The 16,327-nt window shown below is 40.9% G+C and overlaps 1 protein-coding gene across 7 annotated transcripts in view; it reads left to right on the top strand.

Annotated features, from left to right (window-relative positions):
* itprid2 (ITPR interacting domain containing 2) overlaps window positions 1–14,398 on the top strand; it is a 186,117-nt gene extending 171,719 nt beyond the window's left edge. For 5 of the 7 annotated variants that reach the window (XM_073047078.1, XM_073047076.1, XM_073047077.1 and 2 more), the window contains 5 exons: window positions 1,860–2,010; window positions 3,277–3,336; window positions 7,869–8,348; window positions 11,857–11,969; window positions 13,444–14,398. In XM_073047078.1, coding sequence (XP_072903179.1) covers window positions 1,860–2,010; window positions 3,277–3,336; window positions 7,869–8,348; window positions 11,857–11,964 — 799 coding nt within the window. In that variant the 3' untranslated portion in view covers window positions 11,965–11,969; window positions 13,444–14,398. Of the gene's footprint in view, window positions 1–1,859; window positions 2,011–3,276; window positions 3,337–7,868; window positions 8,349–11,856; window positions 11,970–12,907; window positions 13,105–13,443 lie in introns of all 7 variants that reach the window. The other 2 variants (XR_012099061.1, XM_073047080.1) reach the window with 2 other exon arrangements.
* Window positions 14,399–16,327: the final 1,929 nt, after the last annotated feature.

Here is a 16,327-nt window from a genome sequence, read left to right as displayed (position 1 = left end):
CTGTAGGTTTATGGAATATGATACTCTCTCCATCAAAAATGAGTAATTATTTATTTGAAGGAACCTGATGTTTCTGTGTTGGAATATTGCAAGTAATTTTCTTCAAGTTCCAAGATTCTATTATGCATTTACTGTAATTTTAGAATGTTTCTATCTTAAGCCTTAAAGGTAGTGCCATATTAACCCAGTGTTCATCAGAACTTGTGCTGCCTTTCATTTTTTGTTGCTTCATTCCTTTCTAATGTCAAAGAGATTAGATAAAGATGAGCTTTATTTGTCATATGTACATTAATACACAGAGTGGAATGTGTCGTTTGTGTCAACAGCCAGCTTGTGCTGGGTGAGCTTGTAGGTGTCACCTTGCTTCAGGCACCAACAGAGCATGCCCACAATTTACTCAAGTGTATGTCTTTAGAACGTGGGAGGAAGCCCGTGCGGTCACAGAGAGAACGTACTAATTCCTTGCAGACAGCGGGAGGAATTGAACCTAGTTTGCTGGTATTATTAAGCACTACACTAATTGCTGTGCCACCATGTTGACCTCACAGGTCACAGGAAGAGTACAAACTCTTCCTGTTTCCTGTAACTTTAAGTCTTCATCTCAGTTCCACACTAACCACCTTCTACACTGTTACAATAAGGCCCAATACAAACATGATGAACCGCACCCCATCTTTAGATTGGACACATTGCAGCCTTCCAGACTCGATATAAAATTCTCAAACTTCTGATAACTTGATTTCTTTGTATTGGGACTAGCCATCTTCATTGCAAATCATCTATCTTTATGGTGCCCGCGAATCGAGTTCAATTCCCACTGCTATCTGTAAAGAGTTTGTTACATTCTCTTCGTGACCGAGGAGGTTTCCTCAAAGTGCTCCAGTTTTCTCTCATAGTCCAAAAGCATACAGTTAGTGCAGTTTCTTGCCCCCCTCCATGAGCATAACCTGACCAGCTATGAGCCGTGAATCACTGCACAATGTCACCCTCTAAATGCCTCATTAACCACCCCAATCTCCACAGCCTGTCGTGGTTAGGTTGGGGCCAGAACTCTCTGCATCTTCTGTGCAGCTTTAACACAGACCTGATTTCTCTTTCACAGTTCCGATGAAGGCGCATTCATCTACTTCTCCTTCTGGCGATGCTGCCGGACCGGCTGAGAGTTTTCAGCTTTTGCTGTTTTTAAGTATGTAATGTCTTGTTATCAAAGCTGTTGGTATGTGAGCTAACAACAACACACACAAAATGCTGGTGGAACAGAGCAAGCCAGACAGCACTTCTCCCTATAGATGCTGCCTGGCCTGCTGTGTTCCACCAGCATTTTGTGTGTGTTGTTGTTTGAATTTCCAGCATCTGCAGATTTCCTCGGTATGTGAGCTGCTCATTTTAGAACTGTTGCTAAATTTGAGCTTGCTCAGGTTGTAAAACTTGGCTTTGAATTGTGATTTTTTTTTAATGAATATATGGTGACACTTAGGGCAACCCCCAGCACATCCTTGGGCGTGTTGGTTGTTAACACAAACAACACATTTCACTGTATGTTTCGATGTACTTGTGATAAATAAATCTTCATCTGAATCCAAAACCCAGAGCCACACAGATCGGCTGTAGGTAAGTTGGTACCACTTGTTTGTCTCCATCAGAGGCTGTTTATCAAATTGCTGCACAGATGGAAATGCAGCACTTCAGAAAGAAAAACAGAATGGAGTGCCCTGTTGGATATTCCTGGAGATACAAGTGTGCCATTGACTTGTGAGGTGGTGCAACATATACCTCTATACTAATTCACTGAAATCTAAATCAGTGCATTTTCTGAGTACTGAAACTTGAAAAGCCAGATAATTTCTTCTGTGGGGCAGGCAAGAAGCCGACCAGCTGCAGAGCCTTCGAAACTGCGTTCGCATGGAGCTACAGGAGCTGGAGCTCCAGTTGGAGGAACGATCGTTTGCTTTGGAGGAGCAGCTCAAAGCCCCGAGCCAGTGTTCGATGTTCAGGCCACCATCTCATGCTGTGAGTTCAATAAACTTCATTACAGACACAGTAAAACAAAGTAAAACACACACATGTTGCTATGATGAAAAAGATGTCCAGATTTATTTACTTTTTCACTGATTTCCTCCAGCTCCTGTTTTAACTACGTTTTAAGCTGAGAGGGAGTTTTTATAGGCAGTATTCCAAATCAGGACCCAAAGACAAAATCATAAACAACCCTGAGAATGGATTGGTGGAAAGAACTGACATTTCTTCTTTTGATGTAGAACTACCAAGGACAGCAAAACTTTTTTTTAAGCTTTGGCAGCCACTCTGTTTAACTAAAATAATTGAAGTAACCTTGTGTGTGACTTTCTCATTACCGTTTCTGATAAGCATTCGCACTTTGTTGACTCACCTCACCTTCTCTTCCCCCTCCACTATCTTTGCCTGGCTGCTCCGTCACCTAGCAGTCCTCACTGACGCTCTCTCCAATGGTCACCCTGTTCGCCACCCTCTGCAACCCCCACCCGATCCGCTGTGCCCACCCAGGGTGAGTCCCATTAGGTCCATGCTGGGTACAGTGTGAGCGATCTCATTACAGTGGTGCCCTCTGTGGCAAAACAGCAATGATATCATGGACCACTGCATTTGCCCTGGGTAGACTGGTGATGGAAGTGGTTGCCTTTTGTGATGGTTCACTCGCTGCTTGTCACAGACCCAGTCTGACAGGGATGCCCACACAACTGCATCAGATAGTGCTGCCAATGCCAGACAGCTTTTGGTGATGGTGATTGAAGATCCCCACCCTCAGTGCGTTGTTCTGAATGTTGTTTAACACAGAGGAAAGCCAGCAGCTGAGGGAGGACTCTGGGCACGAGGCAAGAGAAGGATTGCTTGCCCATGTTTGACCGGTGCAGTGGCACTTCATGGGGTCGAGAGTTGTTTCTGAGGAATGCCAGGATCACTCTCTCCCACTTGAACACACGATGCACTGTGGGTCTTTCTGCCAGTAAAGAGCACACACCTTTATAAATTTAAATGAAAGGTCTGGTGTGTTACTGAAAAAACATAAGTCTCTGAGTACAACTATGCCAGGCTGTTGCTAGACCAATCTGTGGCACAGCTCACCCAAACTAGACAGCTAATCCACAGGATCACTGACGCTTGCGCAGAAGACAATACCGGAACTGATTTTGCCATGCAAAATTTGCTCCTGGGTGGCCCACTTGGTTTTAATTCAATTTTGTTCAAGTGAGTCGTCCTCCTCTAAAGTAATCATTTTCTGGTTCTTCTGTATCACAGGAAGTGTACACTAATAATGCAGATTGCATGTCTTCCTCTACTCTCAATGTAATGGAACCAGTAAGTATGCTGGATTTTTGCTGAAGGGTGATAAATACAAACTCCTCTAAAGCACACTACCAGGTGGTGCGCAAATGCTGTCTCTTTTATGGGCTCTATTACCCCACATAAGTGTATTCTTCTACTGTGGTTAGCATCTTACTGCGTCTGAGCGTTTATAAATTCCTGTGGTGTAACTTCAACTCTCATTTGGTCAATCTGCCTTCTTTCTTGTATCGCTGAATGCTACAACTTTTCATTAGTCCTCAAGATTGCAAGTTCAGAATCAGATTTAGAATCACTGGCACATATTGTGAAGTTAGTTGTTCTGCTGCATTAAGTATACGTTATATATTAAGAAATAAATTAAATAAGTAGTGCAAAAAGAGAGAGATAAAATAATGAGGTGGTGTTCATGGTTTCACTGTCCATTCGGAAATGTGACGGCGGAGGGAAAAAGTTGAATGTGTATCTTCAGGCTCCTGTACCTCCTCCTTGATAAGAAGAGAAGAGGGCATGTTCTGGGTGATAGGGGTCCTTCATGATGGAAGCGGCCATTTACAGGCATCGCTCCTTGAAGATGCCCTGGATGCTGGGGAGGCTAGTGCCCATGATGGAGCTGGCTGAGTGTAACTTTGCCCCACGACACCAGGGGTCGATGCAATCAGTTGGAATGCTTTCCGTGGCACTTCCGTAGAAATTTGTGAGTGCCTTTGATGACATCCCAAGTCTCCTCAGACTCCTAATATAGCCACTTTTGTGCCTTCTTTATAATTGCATCAATATGTTGGGCCCAGAATAAATCTTCAGAGATGAATATACAGGAACTTGAAACAGCTTTCACTTTCCACTAATTATGCCTTGATGATGACTGGTGTGTGTTCCCTTGACATCCCCTTTCTGAAGTTCACAATCAATTCCTTGGTCTTACTGACATTGAGTACAAGGCTGTTGTTGCTACACCACATCATTTAGCTGTTCTATCTCACTACTCTACACCTCCTCTGCATCATCTGAAATTTTGCCAATAGTTGTGTCATTGGAAAATTTATAGATGAAGTTTGAGCTGTGCCCAGCCACACAATTGTAGGTGCAAAGAGAGTAGAGCAGTGAGCTGAGCATGCATCTTTGCTCAGCACAATGCTTATTGTCGACGAGGAGAAAATGTTACTTTCGATCTTGTTCTTCAGTGAGGAAATCAAGGATCCAGTTGCAGAGTGAGGTACAGAGGCCCAGGTTTTGGAGCTTGTTGATCAGAACTGGGGGTATAATTGTGTTGAACACTAGGCTTTAATCAATAAACAGCAGCCTAACATGGGTATAACTATTTTCCAGGTGATCCAAGGCTGAGAGAAGAATCAGTGCGATTGTATCCGCTGTAGACCTATTGTGATGATAAGCAAATTGCAGCAGTTCCAGGTCCCAGCTTAGGCAGAAGTTGATTCTGGCCATGACCAACCTCCTAAAGTACTTCATCACAGTAGATATGAGTGCCACTGGGCGGTAATCATTGAGACAGCTCACCTTGCTCTTCTCGGGCATTAGTATGTCTGCCGCCCTTTTGAAGCAGATGGGAAACTCCGACTGCAGCAGTGAGAGAGTGAAGATATCCTTGAACACTCCCACAAGTTGGATGGCACAGGTTTTCAGAGCCCTATCAGGCACACCATCAGGACCTGATGACCTGTGAGGGTTCACCCTCTTGAAAGATGTTCTGATGTCAGCTTCTGGGACAGAGATCGCAGGGTCACCAGATGCTGCAGGGGTTCTCACAGGTGTAGTTTTATTCCCCCTTTCAAAGTGTGCATAAATGACGTTGAGCTCATCTGAGAGTGATGCATCACAGCTTAGCAGGAAGTAATGACCTGCAAACTCTGCCGGAACAGACCTGCATAAGATTCCTTTTCTCATCTCAATGGGAACTGCCTTTTTTTTTGCTCTTACAATAGCTTTTTGTAGGTCTTATGTGGACTTATTGTATAATTCTAGGTCATTAGTCTTCAATGCTCTAGAACTAGCCCTCAGTAGACTACATATCTCCTGGTTCATCCATGGCTTTTGGTTTGGGTATGTCTGATACTTTCTCAAAGGCACTCAGTCATCCACACAGGTCTTGATGAAGTTGGTGACAACTGTGGCGTATTCGTTCAGTTTTCTAGAAGAATCCCTGAATATTGCCCAATCGACTGACTCAAAGCAGTCCTCTAAACATTCCTCCACCTCTCTTGTCAATACCTTCTTGGCCCTCACGTCTGGTGCTGTGGTCTTTAGTTTCTGCTTATTCGTTGGGAGTAGAAGTACAGCCGGGTGACTGGACTTTCCAAAGTATGGGCACGGGATGGCACGGTAGCATTATTGATGGTGGTATAACTGTGGTCAAGTGTGTTAGCTCCTCTGGTTCCACAGGTGATATGTTGGTGGTTATTGTTCAGAGACTTCTTCAAGCTGGTCTGGTTGAAATCCTCACACTGATAGGGAAGGCATTTTCGTACCTGCTGATTATGTTGTTCAGCTCCTCCAGTGCATGGCTGGCATTGGCCTGGGGTGAAATGTACACTGCTACTAGGATGATGGCAGAATAAGAAAACCTCGGCTGATAAAAAGGATGACATTTGATAGCTAGATGTTCCAGGTTGGGTGAGCAGGACAGACAGAAATGTCATGTCTGCACCATGATGAGTTCATCATAAAGCATACTCCACCTCCTTGTGGAGAATGGTGTAGCAGTCTATCTAAAATTGCTGGTGTGAACCATATTTCTGTGAAGCAAAGTGACAGCAGTCCCTGATGTCTGTCTAGTACAGCAGTCTTGCGCTGAGGTCTTCAGTTTTACTCAACAGAGACTACATTCGCCAGCATGGTAGTCAGGATTGGGGGTCTAAAGCCCCTGCATTCCAATTGTACCTGCAGACCAGTTTGGCTTCTGCACTTCCATTTTCTTAAAAGGCAACTGCACTCTTGACCTGAGTCTACAGCCCAGGAGTTGTCAACTTTGAGTATCAAGTGATTTTTTTAAAAATGTCTTAATGTTGCTCACTGAAATGACCAGCTATATTAGTCCTGAATAGGAAATTATTTTATGATTCCCATTGGAGCTACAGACAGATAGTCACCCCTTACTGGCATCAACCTCATGAAAAAAAGTTGACTCAGTCTCTAGAAAATGCTGTCAGTTATAGATTCCAAATATCTTTCTATTTCCATGAGTGTATATTTCTGTTAATCACTCATTCGGTGAAAGTGTTTACAAGGTATGCAGCAGTGCCGTCTTATTGAAAGTTTTGAAGATGGGGATTGTCAGCTGCTGATCTAGGAGAACGAAATCTCTGGTCTCAAACCTGCGCTGCTTTGCGACTGGAAGCTTTGGAAGGCTTTGGGAGTAAACCCCGAGGAAATATCCAGAGCTGGAGTACCTAAAGCACTCCTACATTGAGTTCAATGCTGACTGGCAACTTCTGAGTGCCATTGGTGGCAAACTGTAGTCTCTGCCGTTCCTTTGGATTCATCAGCTTCATGGAGAGGGGGAGTCTGCTGCACGGGCAACAGTGTGGTCTCCATATTGTGTATGCAGCTAGGATGTAACATCTGTGGTTGACCCCGAACAACAGAGTGCCCCTCGTTGATCAATTATTACTATAGAAGTGCAGAATTTTATCAATTGTTAGGTGTTATTAACTCAGCTGGATAAGTACTTGTGGATAGTTAAGTATATTTTATTGGTCCTAATAATATATAAAAACAAAAGTGACATTTTCAGCTTTCCAGTCAGTCAATGTAAAGGTGATGGTTATTTGACTAGATTTTTCCAAAGATTTATTGTTCAATTGGCTAGCTGCAATATTTCTACATCATTGCGCTAATAAATAGAGTATGTTTATTTAGTTTGGTCACTAGTGGGACCAATTAGACAGTTCTTTTAAAGAGCCAACAAAATGTATCCAGCAGCCTTATTTGTAGTGGAAGATCATATATTGCTGTGATAGTGGTGAAATAGTGTAGTTTACCTTTACTTCTCCAGAAAAATATCTCAAATGCTGTAGAACAACAACAATTCTAAGTCACAAAAGGGGAATTTTAAATGAAACACAGTAAACCAAATGATTGAAAGTTTTTTTAAAGCTTCTGATGCTTTGAGGGGAGAAAATCCAACCGCTCTCTAAACTAATCATACAAGTATAGTTCCATTGCACAGCAGGAGATAGAATCAATATTAACGTTCGTGCATTCTTAACAGTCTAACCAGATGAAAGCTTTACTTTGTCATAAAGTAATGAATTAAAGATGTAGCTTTAGTTATTACAATTTTAGGGTTGTAGATGCTCCTTCTGAATATAAATATTTTTCATTTTAGAAATCTCAAGGATTATTTTCCATTTACTTGCGTGAAATTGTGTACCTTGTTGCCTGCTGTTATAGCACACATCAAACAAAATGAAAATAAAACACTGCATTAAGTAGGCTTGTTATGCTTGTTGGCAGGAAGAACATTTAAGCAATGTAATGTTTTCAGTATGAATGTTGATTGAGCTGTTTTGACTTTGATTAAATTCCAGGTGTCTGAGCTCCTGAGAGAGCAGTCACATCTCCGATCTGAACTGGGTTTCTCTGAACAAATGGGTGAAGAATATGATTACCCACACTCTTACTGTGGCCACTACACTAACCTGGAGTCAGTTTCCCGCTCCTCTAGCCCAGGCTGGATGTCCAGGTGTTCAGCACCAGGCTCTTTAAGTCATGGTCCTATGAGCACACCAACCACTACTGCACCACATGGGAAGCCAGCGAACCAAGCTACCTCAACCCAACTGCAGGGCAAACAAGTGTATCGCTCTTCAATTTCGCTGACTCCCTCAGCACCATCACGAGCTTCCCTGGGGGAGCCACTTACAGAAAATAGATCTTCATCAGGAATTGTGGACCAAAATCCCTTAAGCCAGACATCTGAACCTACTGTTGCTGCAGCATCCTCTCCATCTAATGGAGCAACAAGCCCTATCGTAGATTATCCAGAATTTCACAGTGTTCTGCAAGAGGTTAGTGATCAATTATTTCAGAAAAAACACTTACTAAATTAAAATGATTCCCTGAAATTGGTTGAGGTGTCACTTGTGCATTACCAATATTATAGATCGCTCAAAGGGTTCTACAAGGGTGGGTAGCAATTGGGTCAAGAGGGATTAAATGGTGGGCAACATCTCTCTAAGATGGTTATACTTACAAAATGTCCATTGCTGGTCAGGGACGATATTTTGACAGGGTGAATTTTCATTTTGATTTTTCATAAAACATGGAAGATTTCCAGAAGTGTTTTTTTAAAATTATTTTTACTTTCAAGTAAAACATTTGCAATCTTATTTGTTCCACTTAACTTAAGAGCATGTAAAGAATCAGTATTAAAGAGCTGAGGCATAATAATGATACACAGTTGGAAATGGAGCTCATAGCCTGAGTATGGGGGCAGGTCACAGGCACTGAATTGTGAAGATTGGAAGGGCAGAAGCTTGAGAAGCATCTACTGTTTTTTTTCTAATCTCATGAGATTCCATAAATAATTTGAAAGAAATATTCACTGTTTTTTGTAAATGATGCTTTGAAGGTGAGAAATTTAGACCATGCAACAGATCACTATTTTTGTGACAAGGATTTTTACATTTTATTTCCGCATCGCTTTGAAGGGATGGGTTTATTCTAGCGATTCCCAACCTTTTTTATGCCGTGGAGCCCTACCATTAACAGAGAGGTCCATGGACCCCAGGCCGGGAACCGCTGGTCCTGTTTTTGAGACTGACCCTTGCAGTTCTGTTTGAGCAATTCACTGCATTGTATCCTTCTATAAGGGGTAGGTTCTATCCCTTCTGATACAAGGCAAATGATCTCCTTACTCATTGTTCCATCCTTCATTTTGTTTCCAGCTCCCAAATGCTTTCCTTATGATTTGAGGTTGGGTAAAGTTAGATACAAAATTGGAATCAGGTTTACTATCACTGACATATGTTCTGAACTTTGGTGTTTTGCTGCAGCAGTTTATTGCAATACATAATAAAAAAATCTATAAATTACTATTTATAATTTACCATATCGCTGTGATGATTGTACGCTCTAGTATCAATTGTTTGCTGACAATGAAGTAAAGTATATATACTACATATATTGCTATATATAGTTAAATTGAATGTGTAGTGCAAAAAGAGAGCAAAAAAAGGTGAGGTAATATACATGGGTTCATTATCCAGTCACAAATCTGATGGCGGTGAGGAAGAAACCGTTCCTAAAACATTCAGTGACTGCCTTCAGCCTCCTGAACCACCTCCTTGAGGTAGCAATGAGAAGAGGGCATGACCTGGGAGACAGGGTCCTTACTGATGGATGCTGCCATTTTAAGGCATCACCTTTTGAATATGTCCTTGATGCTGGGGAGGCTAGTGCCCATGACAGAGATGGCTAGGTTTGCAAATTTCTGCAGCTTTTTTTGATTCTGTGCAGTGGGCCAACCATACCAGATGGTGATGCAGCCGGTTAGAATGCTCTCCATGGTAGATCTGTAGAAATTTGCAAGAGTGTTTCATGAGATACCAAGTCTCCTCAAATCCCTAATGAAATACAGCTGCTGTCGTGCCTTCTTTGTAATGGTTTCAATATGTTGGGCCCAAGAAAGATCTTCAGAGATGCTGACATCCAGGAACTTGAAACTACTCACCCTTTCCACTGCTGATCCCTCAACGAGGACTGGTGCATGCTCCCTCGACCTACACTTCCTGAAATCCACTATTACTTCCCCGGTCTTACTGATGTTGAGTGCAAAATTGTTGCTTCAACAACAATCAACTAGTTTTATCTCACTCCTGTATGCCTCGCCACCCTCTGAAATTCTGCCAACAACAGTTGTGTCATTTGCAGATAGCATTTGAGCTGTGCCTAGCTACACAGGCGTGAATGTAAGGAGACTAGAGCAGTGGGCTAAGCACACATCCTTGAGGTGCACCAATATTGATAGTCAGTGAGGAGATGTTAATTCCAATCTGCACTGATGGTGGTCTCCTGATGATTAAGTCAAGGATCCAGTTGCAGAGGGTGGTACAGAGGCCCAGGTTTTACAGCTTGTTAATTAGTACTGAGGATATGATGGTGTTAGTGGAATAGAACTTTGGAAGCAACATACTCCACAACATTGTTAGATTTACATTTTCTACAGTTCCCATCCATTAATAGCTAAAAGAAAATGAGATTTATGTGGCAAGAGCTAGATGCTTTTCTGAGGATTAGGAAAGTAAGGCGGAAGGTATCACATCCTGTTAAATGTGCACACTAGAACTTCCTAGTTCATCTAGGATCATTCCTGTCCTTAATCTCCTCAGCTACCTTGTTTGTGACACCAAGGTGATCCTGAGATGATGTAGTCCAGAAGGTTCTTCTCTTCAGAAGTCAAAAATGAGGCAAAGTATCTTGGTTGCAACCATTTTATTAGTTGTTCATCATAGTGATGATGAGACGTCACCATACTCATCTGGTGAGACTGCACTTAGAGTATTGTGTTCAATTCTGGTCACCTCATTATAGGAAGGACGTGGAAGCTATGGAGAGGGTGCAGAGGTGATTTACCAGGATGTTGCCTGGTTTGGAGAACAAGTCATATGAAGCAAGGTTAGCAGAGCTGGGACTTTTCTCTTTGGAGCGTAGAAGAATGAGAGGGGATTTGATAGAGGTCTACAAGATTATGAGAGGCATAGATAGGGTGGATAGCCAGTACCCATTTCCCAGGGCACCTATAGCAAACACCAGAGGGCATATGTACAAAATTAAGGGAGGGAAGTTTAGGGGAGACATCAGGGGTAAGTTTTTTACACCGAGGGTTGTGAGTGCCTGGAATGACTTGCCAGGGATGGTGGTGGAGGCTAAAACATTAGGGGTATTTAAGAGCCTCTTGAACAGGCACATGGATGAGAGAAAAATAGAGGGTTATGGGGTAATGTGGGTTTAGTACTTTTTTAAGGATTATATGGGTCGGCACAACATGGAGGGCTGAAGGGCCTGTACTGTGCTGTAGTGTTCTATGGTTCTATAGTATAGGCCGGACAGGGTTAACCTGTACCAGCAAGTAAAAGGAACTTGGGCATATGCTTTTCCCTGCATATGGCAAACTGGTCTGAATCAATTTAGAAAGGACACTTGTGACCGGGGACTGACTGAGTCACATGTTAGCATTGTGGTCAAAGGAACTACTGAAGTATGAAACCAAATATATTACAAGTTACTAAAAATTGATGGACAAACAGGTGATTATACAAACCTATAAGCAGGTTTAAAGAGAGCTAAAACTACAATTAAAATAATAATCTGGACTCTAACCAGCACCTGCTAGAGGTGTCCAAAGGGAAATGCTACCAGATTCTTGCGAGTAGCTACCAGTTTTCACCTAAATGCAGGAATGTCTTTTGATGCCTATTACATGGAGAAAGATTATGGGATTTTTGGAATTTTATAGTGTTATGTGAGTCGAGTAGCAACTGTATTACTGATGGAATTTATCTTTGTCCCCACCAGATAAAGGAATCAATTGTTGGTGAAATAAGGCGGGAAATTCTGGGTGGACTTCTAGCTGCGATATCACCAGCTGGTAAAGGTGTTGGGCATAAGGAAGAGAAGATGTGACCACAGTGAGTAAATAGCAAAGTTCTGTTGGAAGATGCTGGAAACCTGATGTAAAAACAAGCTTTTAGAAATATCTGCTGGTCATTTGGAATTGGAGGTGTTTTTTTTTTAATTTAAAAGATTAAAAAAATTAAACCCAAATAAAATAAAATATTGAAATAGATTTTTGGCACCCCACAATCCATAAAACTAAATCTAGATATGTAGTTATCATAGTTATCACAGAGGAACAGGCCCTTTGGCCCAACTCATCCATGCTGGTCCCAGTTGTTTGCATTGGTCCATGTCACTCTAAAGCTTCTTATCCATATACCTATTTTTCCAGCAGTTAGTTGATGTTAGTATCAGTTAAGTTAAAGTCTGTCCCGAGCCTTATAAGCTCATCAGGCTGGTGCTTATGCTAGCTTCCGTGGCGCAACTGAAGCGCCTGAGAGTACGAGACCCCCCCCCGATGGGATGCCAGTCTATCGCGAGGTTAACCCCCAGCATTTTGCCGGTACCCATTTTCAGCTGGGTGGACTGGAACAATGGGTGGTTAAGTGCCTTGCTCAAAGACACAACACGCTGCCTCGGCTAGGTCTCGAACTCACAACCTTCTGATCGCTAGTCCAATGCCCTAACCACTTGGCCACGCGTTAGTGTCATTTTTCCCTTTTTTTTACCACTGAAACAGTTGAAGCCAGGTCATTAAATATATTTAAGAAGGGGGAGATATTCTTAAAGTAAAAGAGATCAAGTGATTTAAGGGTAGGTATCATCAAGAACAAAGTGTGAATTTAGATCAGCACTGATATTGAATGATGGAGCAGGCTGAAAGCATGAAATGACCCACAGTTGTTTGTTTTATGTTAATAAATTTTTATTTTAGATTTGCAGCTTTTGTACTAATTCTAAGTCTAGCAGGGCAATCCACTGAAACAGGACATTTTGATTATTTCCATAGATTCTAAAACAATATTGATGGAATGAATTGAGTACAATCTCCAACTGTTGAATGTTTATGCCTGCCTTCTGGAAAATAAAGCACCATTATGTGAGGACAAGTGTTCAGTCAGTCCACCTTTTGAGACTGAAAAGATGCATTCATGATCTATTTGGGTTATGATTCAATGAGCTAGAAGACTCATTAACTGAGTAAAGGTGAATTCCTTTCTACCACATTGGGCAATCACACAATTTGGAGGCAGTGCATGAAATGGAGCTAAGGTAGATCACTAATGATATGATGAATGACAAACAACAGAGTAGGTCTGAAGAGCTAGAGGGTGTACTCTTGCTCCTGGTTATGATTTTACATGTTGATACTGTTGCCCTATACATAGATCCAGGTTATTGAGAATTAACAGTCTTAGAACTGAGATATTTGATCCAAATTTGTAATTTGTGATGAATTGTACTACTTGAAGTCAACACAAAAAAAGTCCTTTTTGTAATCTGGTTTGAATTTAAAATATTTTGATTTTTGCTTGATATTTTCAGGGAGGAATTGCTTGTTTCTGAAGAATGTATCTTCGGCACAACAAAATGAATTTCTCTACTTGGTTTACTAGCTTCTAACCACATTTACTGGTTGAAGTAGCCTTTCATAATCATTCAGCTCGGATGTCCAGAATTTCAGGAGGCACTGCTAATTCAGAGATGGATTGCGTTTTATCTAGGTAGCATTCGGAAATGTACTTTGTATGTTGATTAATTTCTTTTTTGTGTTTATTACTTCTTGTAACTCAGTGTCTTAAAAGTGATTTAACACACCTAATAGTCAGACGTAGTAAATAAAACAGATTTGTTGTAGTGTTTGTTAGTGGCCTGCTGTTGGGGACTTAACACCTACATTATGTGATAAGATTAAAACTTGAAATTCTGCTTTTACTTAATTACTTATAGGTTATGTGTGCTGTAACACTTTCATAGATGTTAATTTAACATTTTCTTCTTGAAGCACTGACCTCTGTGAGGTACTTCCTGTGCAATACCTGTAATACACGGCAAACTTGAAAAGACTAGAGAATCGTTACTACTGTTTATAATCACAACACTCCTAATATCTGTGAAATGTTCAATGTACTACATGTTAAGAAGAAAAAAGTCTTATGTCATTTGGTCTTTAAAAAAAAGAAGTGAGGATTTAAAGAATGAAAAAGAGTCTATTTGAATGCCACAAACTGATTTAAAGGTGGTCTTACACTGTATTTTATATATTTAATTCATTTGAAAATTTTGGATTTATTTGATAATTTTGAATAGGATGGGTTGGGATTCATAAGTATTTCAAGTGCCTAAAGCTTTTTTTCTAAATATGTACTTGGTATAAATGTATGATACATATTTACTAAAATATTTCTTCTATTATGGATTGTATGCTGAAGAAAATTGTATAATAGTTTAACTTGGGATGCATGTGGAATATATTGAAATCACTAATAAATATTTATTTTAACTATATAAGGCTGGATTTTTTTTTTCTAAAAATCAAACCTGTTCTGTTTAACCTATTATGTGGCCTTTCCAGAATAATCTCTCACTGCTGCATGTTTAACATGTCTAGGCACTTGGCTTGTGTGTGGGCACAACACTTCAGGAGGGGGCGATGTCAGTGCGATACAATTCAGACAAAATATATTCTAGTGCTCTCTCCTTCTGTTGAGTCACAGTTTTTTCCAAGCTGCAAATGACTTTGAACTAGTGGTTGTGTCTAACAAAATATCATCGTTCAATCATATTTCTGCAGTCAAGCAACCTCTGCTGTCATTGCCGAACAGGAACTCAATGAATGCAGCCATGTAAGTACAGGAGATACGGTACAATGCTGTAGAGAGTGACTTGCTCCTGACTCTCCATGTCTTTTCTATATCGAATGTAATTTGGGACCATGATGAATACTCTCACTGCTTGGATGACAATCAAAAAATCTGCTACCTCTCAGAACACAGAATCCTTATCTAGAATCCTAAATGTCTGCTCTACGGATTCTGTAGGATATTTGTACTATACTGTGGAGTATTACACAGCACACTTAGATTAAAAACATCAGGAGAAATGTCCCTTTACTTTTGCATTTGAAGCCTGGTACATATATCAATTGTCAACCACTGACACAGTTTAGTCTTGAAGTGTTGAATAAACTTACCATTTAGTATACATGAGCCACAGACAAACGTACATGAGTATGATGCACAGAGCAACCCATCCGAAGACAGTATCTCACATGCCACTTAGAAAATGCTCACATTTCATCCAAATCAGAGAAAGAAATGCTCAATGTTCCAAGTAAATTTATTATCAAGTATCTCACCATATACAACCCCGAGATTCATTCTCTTGCAGGCAATCACAATAAATACAAGAAACGCTACAGAATCAATGTAAGAGCGCACACAACAGGGCGGACAATAACCAACATGCAGAGAAAACCGAACTGCTCAAATACAAAAAAAGAAATAATAATAAATAAATAAGCAATAAATATCAAGAATATGAGAAGAAGAGTCCTTGAAGATGAGTCCATTGGTTGTGGGATAGTTCAGTGTTAGGGTGAGTGAAGTTACCCCTCTGCTTCAAGAGCCTGATCGTTGAGGGGGTAAGAACTGCTCCTGAACCTGGGATGCAGATCTTGAGGCTCCTGACCATCGTAATGGCAGCAGTGAGAGGAAGTGAGTTTAAGGGCCCATAGATCTGACTGCAAATCTGCCTATTCTTTTTGAGTCTAATTCTACTCTTTTGTCAAAAGAGCTTGGTGTATTGTGTGTGAATAAATGACCTAAGTGTGCTTAGCTGTACTATAGTGCAGTTGAAATGAGTGGAATTGTGCAGGGTTGTGGGAAGGAAACACATTTTAACTCTATCAGCCTTGTTCCGTATGAAATCCACACCTTCCCTGTTTGGAAAGATTCACTGGCTATAACCAGCAAAGCTCTGACCACTGTCACCCACCTTAACCTAGTACAACAAAGGCAACCTATTAGATCCTCACTCTCTTCCCATTGTGCATTAATGTCAGCTTCTGTATTGGAGTGTTTAGGTCTGAAAAAAAAATGAATGATCTGGACTAAAGGCGAAGGAAGTGTTCTCCTTCAAACCTAGAAATTGTTTGAAATGACCAACATTTGAATACTTGACAAACACCAGCCTAAAGGAAAATCACGTTAGGTTCTATTTATTGCATGACTGTGGGATTTTCCAGTTTTCATTATATTTTGTTCACCTGCATAAGTATATCCAGATTTCCAAAGTAATTAAGTAGTTGTGAAGGCTTTTGAGCTGCTCCTAATGGTGCTAAAAGTTCTGTCAATCCAGGTTCTTAAAACAAAGTCACTCATTACTAATTCTACTGAGCCTTTGGGGCGACACCCACAGAAATTATTCT

The sequence above is a fragment of the Hemitrygon akajei genome, chromosome 5 (assembly GCF_048418815.1).
Source record: "Hemitrygon akajei chromosome 5, sHemAka1.3, whole genome shotgun sequence".
Taxonomy (NCBI): domain Eukaryota; kingdom Metazoa; phylum Chordata; class Chondrichthyes; order Myliobatiformes; family Dasyatidae; genus Hemitrygon; species Hemitrygon akajei.
Note: the sequence above shows the minus strand (reverse complement) of the source record. Positions and strands in the feature narration are given on the sequence as shown.